Raw genomic sequence first — 18,465 nt, forward strand, 5'->3', positions numbered from 1 at the left:
CAATGATGACGAAATTCATCCCATAAATAAACCAAATCGCCGCCTCCATCTCTCTCCCCGCAGACCCTCCCCCTCCCCCGTCCGGCTCTCGTAATAGTGTGAAGTTCAATGAAATTATCTTATTTGCTTTACTTATTTATCATTGTTGTGGGTTATAATAGCCCAGCAACGGGAGGGCCATCGGCTGATTTCTCAAAAACAGCCCGCGTCACGTGGCCGCGCAGCCACGCAGCCGCCCATTGGTCGAGGCGGCGAGGTCAAAGGTCGGGGCAGTAGCAGCAGCAGCAGCTGATCGTGATGCTGCTGAGTTGTTCCGGGAAGGTGAGTCCAAGCGAGCTGCTGCTGCTACTCTCTCCTCTCTTCTCTCCTCTCTTCTCTCTCACTCGCACCAGCGTATTGCACTCCCAGCCAGACACACTCACGTACGTGCACCAACCCCCGTGTGTCGTTCGCACCCAGGCTCCCTCACACCCTGTGTTGTGTCACAACCCTGTGTGTCACATACTCACCCTGTGTGTGTCACAGACACACTGTGTGTGCGTCACACACAGACTCACACCCTGTGTGTATCACTCACACCCCTGAGTGTCACACAGACACACTGTGTGTGTCACTCACACACAGACTGACACTCTCTGTGTGTCACTCACACCCTGTGTGTGTCACTCACAACCCTTAGTGTCACACACACAGACTCACACCCTGTGTGTATCACTCACACCCCTGAGTGTCACACAGACAGACACACTGTGTGTGTCACTCACACACAGACTGACACTCTCTGTGTGTCACTCACACCCTGTGTGTGTCACTCACAACCCTTAGTGTCACACACACACAGACTCATACCCTGTGTGTCACACCCCTGAGTGTCACACACAGACTCACACCCGGTGTGTGTCACAACCCTGAGTGTCACCTACACACAGACTCACACCCTGTGTGTGTGTCACTCACACCCCTGTGTGTCACACAGACTCCCAACGTCACTCACAAAACAATGACCCCCCCCCCCCCCCGTTATCGCCTTCACAGACTGTTAGGGCAAGTGCTGTTGGTGAGTAGCACATTCCAAGGCCGATACAGTACACGAGGGGAGGGGGGTTTCCTAGCGGCGATGTTCACATCACCGCACTGGGGTTCTGTACTCAACCTCCGGAGAGGGTCAGGTAACCGGTTCAGATAATCATCACTGGTGTTGGCCGTGAGCGGAAATCGAACTCGGCATCGCCGGCTTTGTAAGCGCGGCGCGCCGATCGCTCCACCACCGCTCCCCACGCACCCACGTGGCGCGCACCCAACGCCAGCATTATCCCGGGAGCACAAGTAGCTACGTCATGCTACGGGCCCCCCACTTTGAAGCCCCCCCCCCCCCCCCCCACTTTGAAGGGCCCCCCGCGCTAAATGCTTTCAAGCTATCAATTCCGGTTCAGTGATTCTGCACTTGCTCTATTACTATAGTACTATACCACCTTCGACTTTTATGAACGACTGGGTGTTTAAGGTTAGCGATTTGGCGTATTATCTGGCTGTATAGCAAATGAAAAAAAAAATTATTACGCAAGTTAAAAAAAAATTGTGTTTTAATATTAATCTGTTTGTTTTTATACTCTTTGGTTCTCTCGGTAAAGTCACGTAGGTGAACATTTTTTGTAAAAAAATGTTTTTTAAATAGAAATAACTAAATTAAATCACGACGTTTCGATTGCAACACAAGCAATCATCATCAGGTGTGGAAATCACAGCTAGAAATTTTGTGTTACTTTGGTAAAACGCAGCACGCGCTGTTGATGGCACCCGGAATGCCCCCTGAGGTCCCGCAACTCGTCACACGCAAAGTGCCACTGCCACGAGTGAACCACGATACCTCGATCATCTCGTCAAGGAGCATAAACCACAGAGGTCGTAAACCGGTTTTGATCCCATACCCGTACCCGGCCGCACCAGGGTCGCAAACGGGATTTGATCCCATACCCGTACCCGGCCGCACCAGGGTCGCAAACGGGTTTTGATCCCATACCCGTACCCGGCCGCACCAGGGTCGCAAACGGGTTTTGATCCCATATCCGTACCCGGCCGCACCAGGGTCGCAAACGGGTTTTGATCCCATACCCGTACCCGGCCGCACCAGGGTCGCAAACGGGTTTTGATCCCATACCCGTACCCGGCCGCACCAGGGTCGCAAACGGGTTTTGATCCCATATCCGTACCCGGCCGCACCAGGGTCGCAAACGGGTTTTGATCCCATACCCGTACCCGGCCGCACCAGGGTCGCAAACGGGTTTTGATCCCATATCCGTACCCGGCCGCACCAGGGTCGCAAACGGGTTTTGATCCCATACCCGTACCCGGCCGCACCAGGGTCGCAAACGGGTTTTGATCCCATACCCGTACCCGGCCGCACCAGGGTCGCAAACGGGTTTTGATCCCATACCCGTACCCGGCCGCACCAGGGTCGCAAACGGGTACCCGTACCCGGCCGTACCCGTACCCTACCCGTATCCGGCCGGGTACGGGTATCGGGTACCCGATTGCGACCTCTGGGATGAAGCCAGGTTGCAGGCGCGGGTGGGTTGATTCTAGGAACTTGAATTGTGAGAAGAGACAAGACGTTGGGAAATGAGTGACAAACGGTGACTCACCAGTGACTCGCGGTCTACCCGTACCCGGCCGCACCAGGGTCGCAAACGGGTACCCGTTTGCGTCCATAAATGACGTCACGCGATTTTGGACGATTTTTGACCCCCCCCCCATCGTCACACGGCGTCACAAAAAGTCAGACCCCCCCCCCTCAAATATGACGTCACAAAGCTCTGCCCCCCCCCAAAATAAAACATGCTTCAAATCGCTTTAAACTATTGTCATTGTAGTGCGTATTTAATGTGGCGCTGCACTCTAATGTTGTAGGAGAAAACATTTATTTTACAAAGTCTATTTAATTAAGTGGAACGTGTTGTCTATATTTATTTAAAGTTGCGCATTTTGATGTGACGTCACATTTCTCAACCCCCCCCCCCCCTCGTCACACATCGTTACAAATGTCTGACCCCCCCCCTAGGTACGTGACGTCATTTATGGGCGGCTCCTTGGGTTACACGTAGTGCAAGCAATTGTGCCTAAACAAATGTAAGTTTCCGCTCCACATTTCTGCTTGTGGAGTGACGTCATCCGTTAACGATTATTAATGAGGAGTGACGTCCGCCATTCATGATTATTAATGAAGGGGGGGTACCCAGTATGGGGTGACGTCAGCCGTTCATGATTATTAATGAGAAGGGGTGGGTGGGGGGTGTCCATTTTCAGGATGGCACCTGCTAATGAATATTAATGAGGGGGGGCTGATTCAACGTGGAGTGACGTCACGAGCGTTAAGGACATTCCTGAGTGATTATAGTAGGTACAGCATTAGAAAGTCACTGGAGTTGTACACCTTTCAATCTGTAGTGAAAACTAATTTGATTTCGAACTGCTTTTTGCGTTTAGGTTGTTATCCTCCGATGAGCACAGTTGGCTACATCCAGCTGACACGAAGGTCAACGTACATGCATTGATAAACACACCTTGGGTGCCACTGCACACCCCCAGGCTTCAAACACCCTCGTGTCCTGCACACCCACGGCCTCATGCGCTCCTACAACTCGTTTTCGGTACTATACCATACAAAGACAAACATCCTCCGTGTAGCCCTAACAGACTGTTGGAGCAAGTGTTGCTAGCGAGCACCTATGAAGGCCGGCATGGCACACGAGGAGGTGGGTGGCCAACACCACGCCCGGCCGCCTTTGTCTCCCTAGTGGCGATACTCACATCGCACCCGGTACTCATTTGAGGTTGAGTCGACCTAGAGGAGGCCCAGGACCGGTTCAGATAATTGCCACTGGTGTTGGCCGTGAGCGGGAGTTGAACCCGGGTCACTAGGTTCGTAGCGTAGCGCGCTAACCGCGACGCTACCGCTCCCCATACGCACATACACACACAACCCTGAACTCACCACGGCTCCACAGCCCTCGCACGCCCCCTCCCTCGTCCTGCATGCACACCGTGACCTCCCTGCAGGTTCAATTTTGAACTTGGCCACGCGTACGTTGTCATGAGAATGACGTTTGTTCGGTGCAGGCGTGGATCTCTTTGTGTCTTTTTGTCTCTGTAGGAGAGGACCCCTCCACTTCATCAAGAAGAACCAGCCCACCAGCCAAGCAACATTCAGGGCCCTGATTTTCCTTGAAGCCCTGCTCCCCCACACCCCCCTCCACCCCCATCCACCCACGCTCTCTAATTTACAGATCCGCAGCTCTCTTAACTTCCTCTTGGGGATCCCAACTCCTCGTTAAAGCACCCCCCCCGCCCCCAGCTGCCCCGCACTCCGCTCCTCCGAGTCCGTGTAGTGCCCCCCCTACCAACCCATTTTGAACGCGTGCTTCACACGCGACCATGACGGGTCCTTTTTTCAAGAACGTCAAGAACCAATATGGCGGCGCTGGCAACGGCGGCGATGATGGTGGCGACGGTGCCGACGGTGGGAACGATGCCGCGCCGCTGCTGCTGCTGCCGCTTCCTCGTGTCGGCGGCGAACAGACGACGACGATGACGGCGACGGCGGCGGCGATGGCGGTGACCTCCTCGGTAGTGCGGAGGCGCTTGCTGGCGGTGCTGGCGGTGGTGCTGGTGCTGCTGCTGGCGGTGAACGTGTGCGTGGTGTGGTCCGAATACAAGTCGTCACGGCCGTTCCGCCCACCAGCACCTGCACGCCCACGACCAGGTTGGAATGAAGGAGAGCCCCCTCCCATCCGCTGCGTATCCCATCCTCCTCCGCACACCTGATTGACTCGTGATCTTCTCGCGTCCAGATTCGGGAGTAGTGCGGCTCATGCCAAATTAAGTGGCCAAACAAATTAAAATGTGATGCTATTTTTGCGCCTATCTACGTGGCTTTACCGAAAGACCCAAAGAATATGAATTTGTGCAGTCACGTTTGCGAAATTATGCAAGTTGTCTTATTATTGATAAAATAAAAAATTCATAATTAGGTGAGAAGCAATTGTGGCATGAGTCTCTCTCACAATAATTTTTGTGTTGTGTTCTCCAATTTATTTTTCGCATTCCTTGCAGGCAACGCTTCATCGACATCATCATCCACATCATCTTCATCATCATCGTCGTGCTCGTCCGTCGCCGAGTCCTGGCGCTTCGACTGCTATCCAGAACGAGGCGCCGTGGTGACGGAGGCTATGTGCGCCGCCCGCAACTGCTGCTACGTTCCCGTGGTGACCGGAGAGGGTGACAGCAACGGCGGTAGCCGCGGCGACGGCATCGGCGTGCCGTGGTGCTTCTACGGGCCGGGCTATGGCCTGTACGTGGCGCCGGCGGGCGGCTGGGTGGAGACGGCGCTGGGCATGGAGGGCAACCTGACGCTGGTGGCGCGGAGCCCCTACCCGCGCGACGTCGCCACCGTGCGGCTCAGCGTCGCCATGGAAACCGACAGCCGCCTGCGCATACGGGTGGCGTCCTTGCAAGCGCTCACACACGCGCTCACACACGCTCTCACACACGCGCTCACGCACGCGCTCACGCACGCGTTCGTCGCACAGGGGCGGGTGCACGGCAGCGCCCGGGCTAGCTCGCTTGACCGCTGCTCACGAGCTGCTGCTGCTATCGCACGCGGCGCTAGAGTGCCCGTCGTCAATTCCTTTAGCCCGGTACCGGGGGGTTAAGACCATCGCACAAGGATCGGAATCACGGAGGGGCAAAGGGAGACTAACACGGTCGCGCACGGGGCGCTAATGCAGGTTCTCGCTGGAGGCTAGCTCACGATCGCACAGGGCCGAGGATGAAAATACGGGGGCCTAGTACAGCCACACGGGCCGTTGGCACACGAGGGTAAAAATGATACAAGTTATACATAAAAAAAAATAGCGATACATTTATTAAAAATTAGGTTGTGGTTGTTTGCTTTTGAAAATTATCTTTTTCGCGCAGCTGACGGACGCGTCGGCGCCGCGCTTCGAGGTGCCGGTGTCGGTGCCGAACGTGTCGCGCCGCGCGCCCAGCCAGCTGTACCGCGTGGAGCTCACGCAGGAGCCGCCCGGCATCCTCGTCGTACGCCGCTCCACCGGCGCCGTGCTGTGAGTCCGCTAGCCGCGCACGCCTGTCGGCGCTTCGGCCGCGGCGGTGAAGGGAGGCCTCGTCCCTCCCCAAGGGGTCTTGGCGGTCAACGTGTTGCCCCTTTCAGTCTCTGGGTGTGATGGCGATCGTTCATCTCCACGCATCTTTGCGCACCTTTCAGCTTTTGTTCCATCTCTTTCATCACCGTCCACAAGTCCGATATATCAGAGCACATTGGCATGTGCACACACCCTTATATATGCATACATACACCCCGATACACACACATGCTTACACACTCTCACATAAGAGGATATGTACATACAAAGACAAATATCCCCCCTGTAGCCGAAACAGACTGTTAGGGCAAGTGCTGTTAGTGAGTAGCACCTGTGAAGGCCGGCACGGCACACGAGGAGGCGGGTGTCCAGCACCACGCCCATCCACCTTTGTCTCCCCCGTCACACTGCACCAGGTACTCATTTGAGGCTGAGTCGACCTAGAGTAGGCCCAGGACCTGTTCAGATAATTGTCACTGGTGTTGGACATGTGCCTAAGCGAGAATCAAACTTGGGTCGGCGGGTTCGTAGCGCAGCGCGCTAACCGTTACATCAAAGATCAAAGATCCCCCGTATAGCCTTAGCAGACTGTAGGGGCAAGTGCTGTTAGCGAGCACCTATGAAGGCCGGAACGGTACACGAGGGGGTGGGTGGCCAGCACCACGCCCGACCGCCTTTGTCTCCCTAGTGACGATGTTTACACACCGCACCAGGTACTCATTTGAGGCCGAGTCGACCTAGGGGAGGCCCAGGACCGGTTCAGATAATCGTCACTGATGTTTGCCGTGAGCGGGAATCGAACCCAGGTCGCCAAGTTCATAGTGCAGCGCGCTAACCGCTACACTACCGCTCCCCGTTACATACGCACACACATACATACCCAAGCATTCAGACGCTCAACTTTTCACACGTACATGTTTACTTACACACACTTGCGCACACAGGCTAGTGCACACACTGGATGTTCTCACACACACACTGCAGGTCACAAGTTCAAATACCAGTGGTGGGTTGACTTGGCCTACCATCCGTAACTTGTCAATTAATGAGTGACCACCACTCTGACCGACCAGCCGTCTTGCGGAGAGCCTGACCCCTGTCATAGGAATGTGCAATTTCTTGAAAGCAGTTCAGGGCTGGGCTGCCAACAGAAATAGGCACCACCCCCCGCACCTCCGATTAGCACGGTCGGCTACGTACGGTTTCTAATAAGTTCAACATACGTATTTGCGTACAACAACCGCCATTCGCCACTAAGTGGCGGTGACGTCACCACGGCGCTTGTGCCAGGCCATGTGCACGTTAAGGCCACGTGAAGTGTCTAACACCTGCTGGCGGAAGGTCACGGGGCAGACCCAGGTGCCACTGCTTGACTGACTGAGATGCCTGGATCGACGCACCACCTGTGCCCCCTTGCGTACACACACAGACACACACACACACGAGCGAAACCCGTTCTATCTCCCTCTCCGCCAGGATCAACACCACGGTGGCGCCGCTCGTGTTTGCCGACCAGTTCCTGTCCCTGTCGACGCGGCTGCCCTCGACGCAGATCTACGGGCTCGGGGAGCACCGCGCCGGCCTCCGCCAAAACGTGAACTGGAACCGGCTGTCGTTCTGGGCACGGGACAACCCTCCGACGGTCAGTCAGGCCAGGGGAGCCGCCCGTCGGACGGAAAGATCGATAGGCCCAGTCCGGGGGTCAGCAAACCGAAATAATGATGAGGTGGTTTTTTGTTTGTTCCGAATTCGATGCTTTGCACACCTGCCGTGTTTTTGTATTGTTTGTCGTCGTAACCGTTGTGACCCCCGTGCCCCTGCTGGGCATCTGTTAAAAAAGAGATTCATAGCTCATCGGATTGCTCCAGTATAAATAAATATTCTGTGAAAGAAAAATCTCTATACTCTTTGGTTCTTTCGGCAAAGTCACGTAGATGAAAAAAATAAATTTCAAATCTTGAAAAAAATCTATTTCAAGAGGGTGGGTCCTTAATAAATGATGTCACCAAACAGTCCTTAAAGAGCCGTATGTGGCTCCGGAGCGGCAGGTTGTCGACCCCTGACCTAGTCGGTCAGCGGACCTTTTCCGTCAGTCTATTTTATCATTCAATTGGTTGAATACATATTCAGGCAGCTGGACGTTCAATTGGTCGGTTGGTTTATAATTCAATTCAGTCGGGAGTCAGCCATTCACTCATTCAGTTAGTCAATTAGTCATTCGATCTGCTAGTCAGTTCGATAGTCATTTCATCTGTCATTTAGTTAGCAGTTCAATCAGTTGATGAATGAATCATTGAATAGGTAAATAATTTAATCAGGAAGTCCATCAGTCAATTATTAAATTAAGTAATGATATCTGTTTATAACCAGGTGTTCAGAGGTCATCCCCGCCCATCATCTCTCTAGGGTTGATAAATGACTATATTTAAACATTGGTCGTACTAAATGATGATGTAAACCCATTTGCTGTAAGTCAAAGTTTGTCAGTGCCCAGGCAAGCAAGTAATGATGCTCATCTCCATTGGTGTCTCTCGGCCAGTGGTAGAAATTCCACATTCCGATAGCTGGGGTCAGTCTATCCGCAGGACAAACCACCATTGAACTGCCCCGCAATAAGGACACTAATTTGATCTGTCCCTTGAGTGATGAGCTGGGCTGCAATCCGATTTTTTAAAAATCCATTCCTCTACCGACTGATTATATCGGTTCGATTACCCGACTCGTGGGATTACACCAACATCATCCATTGCCGCGTGTGCCGCTGGACTGGAGGTGATGGCCCGGGCTTGGTGACATCATTGGCCGTGTCATTCCTGGTGCGGCTTTGTCGGGGGTGTGCTGCCTTCACGAGGCAGGATGTTAAAACAAAAACTAAAACTAAACTATTTTAATTTTAGGTCCACTGAGCTATATAGCTCGTTTTCAGAAACCACCTGGCCACAGGGAATAGATCAGCAAAGTGGCTCATCATGTGGAAATTTATAGCATCCTAATACTCTAAATGTTGGGGGTTTATAGCAGCCAAATACTCAAAGATGTTGGGGGTGGCCATCATGTATCCTTCGGCCTGAGTAATCGACCACGCAAAATGTTTAATCAGTTACACTTTCCAGCTCTACGTGAGCCACCACTATGCGGATTACAATGATGATGGTGATGATGTTTAACACGTAGTAGACTTTCGCGACCAATATTTTCCATAATAGAGGTTTTTTAGGATGAGATGGCGTAAATATAAATGCGTCTTTAAACGTGCGACCACCCGACACAGCCAATTAGTAAGGTTTGTCATGTAAACAAAACATGCCAATTAGTTACTAGTTCAGCACACCGGTGTGTTGGAGAATAAGCCCACAACATTGACACTTTGAGCACCATGACGTTTCGTCGGTTATTACAACCAATGTCATCAAGCGACAGCCAGAATCGTGGAGAAATCGTCCTACGCGATCTAACCCAAAACGCCTGTGAAGAATGATGACGATGGCTCGCGTGAACCCCCAACGGGGATTCGAACTCTGACCTTGCAGCGCAGGGCTGAACGCTTTGTCACCGTTGCCGGTTGCCCGTCTGTGCGCTGCTGCTGCTGCTGCTGCTGCTGCCGCCGCTTGTAGGAGTCGACGAACCTGTACGGTGCCCATCCATTCTACCTGGCCCTGGAGGCCGGCGGAGCGGCACACGGAGTCTTCCTGCTCAACAGCAACGCCATGGGTGAGAGGCCATCCTGGGGAGAATGCGTGGTGGCAGTGGTGGTGGCGGTGGTGGCGATGGTGGCGGTGATCTTGAAAATGGTGGTAGTGTTGAAGCGGAACGCCGGACGGCTAAAACACAGCAAGATGGCACAGTAGGGGGCACAGGCGGTGCATCGACCAGTCATCTCGGCCAACTCATGGCACGTGGGTCTTTCCCATGACCTCCTGACAGTGGGTGTTAAACACTTCATGTGGCCTTAAAGTGCACATTGCCTGGCACAAGCGCCATGACGACATCACAGCCACTTAGTGGCGAATGGCGGTTTTGTTGTTGCCGTTATTGATGGTGAGGATTGAAAACTAACTTCTTTAAAACTGCACGCACAGCGGGCGTGGTCACGTGCTTCTGTGGCCATCTGGAACGCTCTTCTGATGTTAGAAAGCCACTGGAGCTATGCACTTTGAAATCACTTTTATTGAAAGCTTATTTCATTAGAACTGTTTTTTGTATTTAGTTTGTTTTCCTATCCCCGCTTCTCCGATTAGCACGGTTGGCTACGTATGGTGCAAAAAATGTCAACATGCAACAGCACTATTAAGGCTATATGTCTTTGTTCGTAGTGAAAGTGGTTGGGTGGGTCATGGTGGTGGTCGTTGTGTTGACAATTATAGTAATGGTGGTGATGATGGTGCTGAAGATGGTTATTGTGGCTGTGATAGTGATGATGATGATGATCGTTGTGGTGTTTGTGATGGTAATAGTGGTGGCGGTGGTTGAGTTTGTGGTGCTAATAGCGGTGAGGATGCTGTTGGTAAGGATGGTGAGGTGGCAGCGATTGGTGATAGTGCTGCTGACGATAGCCATTAGTCCCGTGACGATCCCATGGATTTCTCACAACCCCTTGATGGTCTCGGTACTAATGGCGGCCATGGTGGTGGTGGCGGCAGTGGCGGCTGTTTCGATGGTTCTGATGACACGGGTGATGTCGCCGCCGGGTCATGTAGCCCGCAAGCCCAGCCACCGCATGGCCAGACAAGGCTGCGTTGGCTGGGTCATGTAGCCCACATGCCCAGCCACCGCATGGCCAGACAAGGCTGCGTTGGCTGGGTCATGTAGCCCGCATGCCCAGCCACCGCATGGCCAGACAAGGCTGCGTTGGCTGGGTCATGTAACCCACATGCCCAGCCACCGCATGGCCAGACAAGGCTGCGTTGGCTGGGTCATGTAGCCCGCATGCCCAGCCACCGCATGGCCAGACAAGGCTGCGTTGGCTGGGTCATGTAGCCCGCATGCCCAGCCACCGCATGGCCAGACAAGGCTGCGTTGGCTGGGTCATGTAGCCCGCATGCCCAGCCACCGCATGGCCAGACAAGGCTGCGTTGGCTGGGTCACGTAGCCCGCAAGCCCAGCCACCGCATGGCCAGACAAGGCTGCGTTGGCTGGGTCACGTAACCCACAAGCCCAGCCACCGCATGGCCAGACAAGGCTGCGTTGGCTGGGTCACGTAACCCACATGCCCAGCCACCGCATGGCCAGACAAGGCTGCGTTGGCTGGGTCACGTAGCCCGCATGCCCAGCCACCGCATGGCCAGACAAGGCTGCGTTGGCTGGGTCATGTAACCCACATGCCCAGCCACCGCATGGCCAGACAAGGCTGCGTTGGCTGGGTCATGTAACCCACATGCCCAGCCACCGCATGGCCAGACAAGGCTGCGTTGGCTGGGTCATGTAACCCACATGCCCAGCCACCGCATGGCCAGACAAGGCTGCGTTGGCTGGGTCATGTAACCCACATGCTCAGCCACCGCATGCTCAGCTTTTGTTCGGCCGGATAGAGTTTGAAAAACGGGCACGCCACGGGCTAGAGGAGAGATGGAATAATGTCGTACAAGAGGATACGGATCTGAGTGGACTTGCCAAAAACTGGTACCAGTGGTGTCAACATCGGCCTCTGTGAAGAAGGCTCTTGAAGGACGCTACTGGTCAGTTGTAGGCAGTCGCCCTCCGGCACCAACGGAGGGCAGAGGAGCGACGCTCACAACAACGACCGGAGCACCGGGTGGCTAAAATGCAGCAAGTTAGCACAGTGGGGAGCACAGCTGCCAATCATCTCAGTCAGTCAACCCATGGCACCTGGGTCTGTCTCGTGACCTCCTGCCAGTGACCCTTCGACACTTCACACGTGGCCTCAAGGTGCACCTGTCTTGGCAAAGGCGCCAAGGTGACGTCACCACCACTTAGTGACGAATGGCGGCTGTTGTTATTGTTGATGTCGCCGCCGTGCAGATGTGGTGCTGCAGCCGGCGCCGGCCGTGACGTGGCGGACGATCGGAGGCATCCTCGACCTCTACGTGTTGCTCGGGCCCACCCCCGACGCCGTCGTGCAGCAGTACACCGAGGTCGTAGGTCAGCAGCTCGCGCACTCGCTCGCACGTCACATTCAGAGACAACGATCCCCCCTCCCCTACCCCCGTGTAGCCCGCGCAAGGCTGTGGCGGTCAAATAGTTCAGGCCACAACAAGCCCCTCGTGCGCTGGTGATGGCCTGTTTCGGCTATAGGGGGATATTTGTCTTCAGTTTCGTGCATACGTGTGCGTGCGAACACGCATGAGCGTGCGTGTGTCTCTGTGCGTACATTTTGTACATGGGTGCGTGAGCGTCCGTGCGTGTGTGAGTATCTGGTGTTGTGTGTAAGCATCCTCATGAGGGAGACAAAGGCGGCCGGGGGTGGTGCTGGCCGGCCACCTCCTCGTGTGCCGTGCCGGCCTTCATAAGTGCTACTCGCTAACAGCACTTGACCCAAAATCCTGTTAAAGTTTCTCCAGCAAGTCCTCATTTAACACGGTATATACATTCCTAAAAGGTGCCACGTGAAGGGAAAAATACTTGAAGCGAAAACAATATTCCCACTAATAATGTAATGATACAGTTTGGCGAGATACGATGTATGCACACACACTGTAATATGGCTGGACAAATAACTGAGACGACGCCGCCGTATTTAATGTATCTTTCCGCGTAGTGCATCACTGTACCACTAGTCCTCACAGCTCAAGAAAGTGGCTTGCCATCAACCGCTGAGAAACCACGTTATAACGGGGCCCGTTTGGCGTTATAACAGGACGCACATTCCGAACGGAAGAACCGCCTTGTAGCGAAAACCTGTTATAGCATAAGCACCGCACACTAAGCGAGTGCTCACCGTACGGAGGGGATCTTTGTCTGTGCTTGCTTGCGTGCGTGTGCGTGCCTACAGGGCGACCGGCCTTGCCCCCGTACTGGGCCCTGGGCTTCCACCTGTGCCGCTGGGGCTACAACAGCAGCGACGGCACCATGAGCACCGTGCGCGCCATGAGGGCGGCAGGGATCCCGCAGGTCGGGCCGCCACCCTTCCCTCTGCCTCCCTCTCCCTCCCTCTATCGTCCCTCTCGCACCACGCACCTTCCCTGCCCCCGCCTCCTCCAGCAAGGTGTCATTGCCACGTGATTCTTGAACTGAACCAACCGATCGTTAAAATGAACCGTGAGCCTGAATCGTCGCGAGCGGGTTCGTGTGTGGGGTTCTCGATGGGAGCGCGAATTGTCACAGCACTGCCACAGTGCCGCATTAAGGTAGTGTGGGGCCTGTAGAATAGGTTATAAAGGGGTCCTAAATAAACTGGGCCGCATGCGGCTGTGGAGCCACAAGTTGCTGATCCCTGCACGATCATCATCATTATTTTGTATTATTCCAGGTGATTTGGTCATTGGCTCAGCAGGCCTTGTATAGATCCAGAGGGCGACATTGTTTTTGGTTGTTGTTATCGTTATTGTACGGGTCACGTGGTGTTGTTGCAGGATGCGCAGTGGAACGATATTGAGTACATGCACAAGCGTCTCGTGTTCACGTACGACACGAAGGCCTTCGCGAGCCTCCCGGCCATGGTGCAAGACCTGCACGCGCACGGCCAGAAATACGTCGTCATCTTGGTACGTGTGTGTGCACGCACTTGTGCGTGTGACATGCACGAACGCACACGTGGCGCACACGTGTGTGTTCGAGCTCGCACCATGAGAATTCCGGAGACACGGGGTCCGGGTTCAGGAAACCCCTGGGCTGGATTAGAGGTGGATATACACAAACAAAGATCCCCCCCCCCATAGCCTTAGCAGACTGTTTGGGGCAAGTGCTAGCGGGTGGGTGGCCAACACCGTGCCTGACCGCCTTTGTCTCCCCAATGGCGATGTTTACACACCGCAGCGGGTACTCATTTGAGGCTGAGTCGACCTCAGGGAGGAGGCCTAGGGGATTGATACCCGGGTCAGAGACGCTGAGCAGCGTCTCCAGTGCAGCAGCTTCAGGGTCTGCAGGAGGGATAGACGGCGTTGGATGTGCGGTGCGGCGGTGCCATCAGGGGCTCTGGCCACGGCGACGTCTCGATGCGTACGCACGTCGCGTGTGTACGTACGTACGTATGTTGAACTTCTTTGTCACCACTGTACGTAGCCAACCGTGCTAATCGGAGGTGTGGGGGAAGGACAACAAACTAAACATAAAAATCAGTTGTAAAGAAATGAGTTTTCAATCTAAATTATTTAAAAGTGCGTAGCTCCAGCGGCTCCCAAACATCAGAAAGAAGAGCGTTCCAGACGGCCGCAGAAGCGCACCTGAAAGTGTACGCCCGCGTGCACGCAGGACCCGGGGGTGAGCAGCTCCCAGCCGCGTGGCACGTACCCAGCGTTCGACGTCGCGCTCGCGAGCGGCCTCTTCATCAACAACACCGACGGCACCGCTCCTCTCATCGGAAAGGTGCTTACGTGCGTGTGTGTGGGGAGGTGTGCGTGCGTGGAGGTGTGCGTGGAGGTGTGCGTGCGTGCGTGCGTGTGGGGAAGAGTGCGTGCGTGGAGGTGCGCGTGCATGTGCGGAGGTGTGCGTGCTTGTGTGTGGGGGAGGTGTGTGTCTGAGTGTGTGTCTGAGTGCGTGTCTGAGTGTGCCTGAGTGTGTGTCTGAGTGTGTGTCTGAGTGCGTGTCTGAGTGTGCCTGAGTGTGTGTCTGAGTGTGTGTCTGTGTGTGTGTCTGTGTGTGTGTCTGAGTGTGTGTCTGAGTGTGTGTCTGAGTGTGTGCCTGAGTGTGTGCCTGAGTGTGTGTCTGAGTGTGTGTCTGAGTGCGTGTCTGAGTGCGTGTTTGTGTGCGTGTGTGTCTGAGTGCGTGTCTGAGTGCGTGTCTGAGTGCGTGTCTGAGTGCGTGTCTGAGTGCGTGTCTGAGTGTATCTGAGTGTGTGCCTGAGTGTGTGTCTGAGTGTGTGTCTGAGTGTGTGTCTGAGTGTGTGTCTGAGTGTGTGTCTGAGTGCGTGTCTGAGTGCGTGTCTGAGTGCGTGGTTGAGTGTGTGTCTGAGTGCGTGTCTGAGTGTATCTGAGTGTGTGCTTGAGTCGGTGCCTGAGTGTGTGCCTGAGTGTGTGCCTGAGTGTGTGTCTGAGTGTGTGTCTGAGTGCGTGTTCCGTCGTGTTTCAGGTGTGGCCGGGCGAGACTGCGTTCCCCGACTTCACGAACCGTGCGACGCGCCGCTGGTGGTTGGAGAACCTCAAGTCCCTGCACGACCTCGTGCCCTTCGACGGGCTATGGATTGTACGTGCGCGCTTGTCCCTCCCCCTGGTCCACTCGGCCGTAACACTCAATCGCGGTGCCTGGCCTACTCGTATGAGCAATGCGGAAGCACGCGTTTCCAACGGCGTTCGAAAGCCAGTAGTGGAAATTCCAAATTTCTATGCTGGGGGCCAATCTTATCGACTGATGACTTCCCACGAAGGGATACACGACTCTTTAGCCGTTGATTAACCATTCAATTAAACAGTAATTATCTGTCGATACAAATTCAAATCGATGTCCCATTAGAAGTACAGCAAGGCCTCTTTTAACGCGGTAGATACATTCCTGAAAAGTGCCGCATTCAGCGAAAAGTGCGTTTAAGCGAAAGCGATTTCCCCATGGATAATTTAACGATAAAGTTTGGCGATGTACGATGCGCTACGACGTGCACACACACACGGTGGAACAAATAACTGAGCGTATGCCACCTCGTTACTGTATCATTATCTCCCCATCGCCGCTCTCCCTATCGCCCTTCTCCCCATCGCCCCTCTCCCCATCGCCCCTCTCCCCATCGCCCCTCTCCCCATCGCCCCTCTCCCCATCGCCCCTCTCCCCATCGCCCCTCTCCCCATCGCCCCTCTCCCCATCGCCCCTCTCCCCATCGCCCCTCTCCCCATCGCCCCTCTCCCCATCGCCCCTCTCCCCTCCGCCCCTCTCCCCATCGCCCCTCTCCCCATCGCCCCTCTCCCCATCGCCGCTCTCCCCATCGCCCCTCTCCCCATCGCCCCTCTCCCCTCCGCCCCTCTCCCCATCGCCCCTCTCCCCTCCGCCCCTCTCCCCATCGCCCCTCTCCCCATCGCCGCTCTCCCCATCGCCGCTCTCCCCATCGCCCCTCTCCCCATCGCCCCTCTCCCCATCGCCCCTCTCCCCATCGCCCCTCTCCCCATCGCCCCTCTCCCCATCGCCCCTCTCCCCATCGCCGCTCTCCCCATCGCCCCTCTCCCCATCGCCCCTCTCCCCATCGCCCCTCTCCCCATCGCCGCTCTCCTCATCGCCCCTCTCCCCATCGCCCCTCTCCCCATCGCCCCTCTCCCCATCACCCCTCTCCCCATCACCGCTCTCCTCATCGCCCCTCTCCCCATCACCCCTCTCCCCATCACCCCTCTCCCCATCGCCCCTCTCCCCATCGCCCCTCTCCCCATCGCCCCTCTCCCCATCACCCCTCTCCCCATCGCCGCTCTCCTCATCGCCCCTCTCCCCATCACCCCTCTCCCCATCGCCCCTCTCCCCATCACCCCTCTCCCCATCACCGCTCTCCTCATCGCCCCTCTCCCCATCGCCCCTCTCCCCATCGCCCCTCTCCCCATCACCCCTCTCCCCATCACCCCTCTCCCCATCGCCCCTCTCCTTATCGCCCCTCTCCCCATCGCCCCTCTCCCCATCGCCCCTCTCCCCATCGCCCCTCTCCTCGCGCAGGACATGAATGAGCCATCTAACTTCGTGGATGGCTCGGTGGACGGATGTCCCAATAACGAGCTGGAGAACCCACCCTACACTCCTGGTACGCACACACACACACACACCTACACACGTACACACACACCTACACATGTACACATACACACCTACACATGTACATAAAGATCCCCCGTATAGCCTTAACAGACTGTAGGGGCAAATGCTGTTAGCGAGCACCTATGAAGGCCAGAACGGTACACGAGGGGGTGGGTGGCCAGTACCACGCCCGACCGCCTTTGTCTCCCTAGTGGCGATGTTTACACACCGCACCAGGTACTCATTTAAGGCTGAGTCGACCTAGCGGAGGCCCAGGACCGGTTCAGATAATCGTCACTGGTGTTAGCCGTGAGCGAGAATCGAACCCGGGTCGCCAGGTTCATAGCGCAGCGCGCTAACCGCTATACTACGTACATATACACACACACACCTACACACGTACACACACACTCACCTACACATGTACACACACACTCACCTACACACGTACACACCCACACACCTACACACGTACACACACACGTACACACTCACACACCTACACACATACACGTACACACACCTACACATGTACACACCCACACACCTACACACGTACACAACCACACACCTGCACACGTACACACACACACACCTACACACGTACACAGACACCCACACACGTACACACACAAACATCCCCTGTATAGCCTTTAAAGTATTTTGGGGCAAGTGCTGTTAGCGAGTAGCACCTATGTAGGCCTGCACGGCACACGAGGGGGTGGGTGGCCAGCACCACGCCCGACCGCCTTTGTCTCCCCAGTGGCGATGTTTACACACCGCACCAGGTACTCATTTGAGGCTGAGTCGACCTCAGGGCACAGGCCCAGGAACGGTTCACTGGTGTTGGTTTTCGTGAGCGGGAATCGAACACGGGTCGCCGGGTTCATAGTGCAGCGCGCTACACTACCACTCCCCACACACAATAGTGCACACGCACACATGCTTATAGACGTCGGCTGTTGTACGCCATGCTGTATTCCAGACGCGCTCGCTCATTGCCCCGGTAGCCTATGTAGATGGGATCTTCCTCCATCTCAATATATACAAAACATTGTGTCGGTATATCTCTCCGTGTTTCAGCCGTGCAGGGAGACTCTCTGAAGGCAAAGACGATCTGCGCGTCTGCGCGGCAGTCCATCTCCTCCCACTACAACCTGCACAACCTGTACGGGCTCACCGAGGCCATGGTCTCCTACAGGTAGCTCACCTGTACTCTCACCTGGCCTCTCGGTGTCCGACTACATTACAAGCTCCCGCTCATTACACACAAAAGTGCTCGCCACAAATGAACCACAATCCCTTTCTTGTCAAGGAGCGTAAACCGTCGCGCGAACTCTGGTCATCCTCGCAGCGGCTTTTGGCTAACCATCGAACAAAGACGATCACGGCGTCGTGCACTTTCAGATGCACTGGGGCTATGCACTTTTCAATCTAAATGTGAAAACTCATTTCTTTAGAACTGCTTTCTGTGTTTAGTTTGTTGTCC

The 18,465-nt window shown here is 55.2% G+C and overlaps 1 protein-coding gene across 2 annotated transcripts in view; it reads left to right on the top strand.

Moving 5' to 3' along the window:
• The first annotated feature begins 244 nt into the window (after positions 1–244).
• Positions 245–18,465, top strand: part of LOC133347986 (lysosomal alpha-glucosidase-like) — a 31,834-nt gene continuing 13,613 nt past the window's right edge. Inside the window, exons 1-13 of one of the 2 annotated variants that reach the window (XM_061560759.1) lie at positions 245–321; positions 4,151–4,759; positions 5,110–5,498; positions 5,977–6,122; positions 7,638–7,803; positions 9,776–9,872; positions 12,141–12,260; positions 13,111–13,229; positions 13,691–13,822; positions 14,529–14,642; positions 15,345–15,458; positions 16,899–16,983; positions 18,060–18,177. In XM_061560759.1, coding sequence (XP_061416743.1) covers positions 4,432–4,759; positions 5,110–5,498; positions 5,977–6,122; positions 7,638–7,803; positions 9,776–9,872; positions 12,141–12,260; positions 13,111–13,229; positions 13,691–13,822; positions 14,529–14,642; positions 15,345–15,458; positions 16,899–16,983; positions 18,060–18,177 — 1,928 coding nt within the window. In that variant the 5' untranslated portion in view covers positions 245–321; positions 4,151–4,431. Of the gene's footprint in view, positions 322–3,056; positions 3,127–4,150; positions 4,760–5,109; positions 5,499–5,976; positions 6,123–7,637; positions 7,804–9,775; positions 9,873–12,140; positions 12,261–13,110; positions 13,230–13,690; positions 13,823–14,528; positions 14,643–15,344; positions 15,459–16,898; positions 16,984–18,059; positions 18,178–18,465 lie in introns of those variants that run through there. The other variant, XM_061560758.1, reaches the window with a different exon arrangement.

This window comes from Lethenteron reissneri, chromosome 26 (genome assembly GCF_015708825.2).
Source record: "Lethenteron reissneri isolate LAM-NWPU_2019-01 chromosome 26, ASM1570882v1, whole genome shotgun sequence".
Lineage (NCBI taxonomy): Eukaryota > Metazoa > Chordata > Hyperoartia > Petromyzontiformes > Petromyzontidae > Lethenteron > Lethenteron reissneri.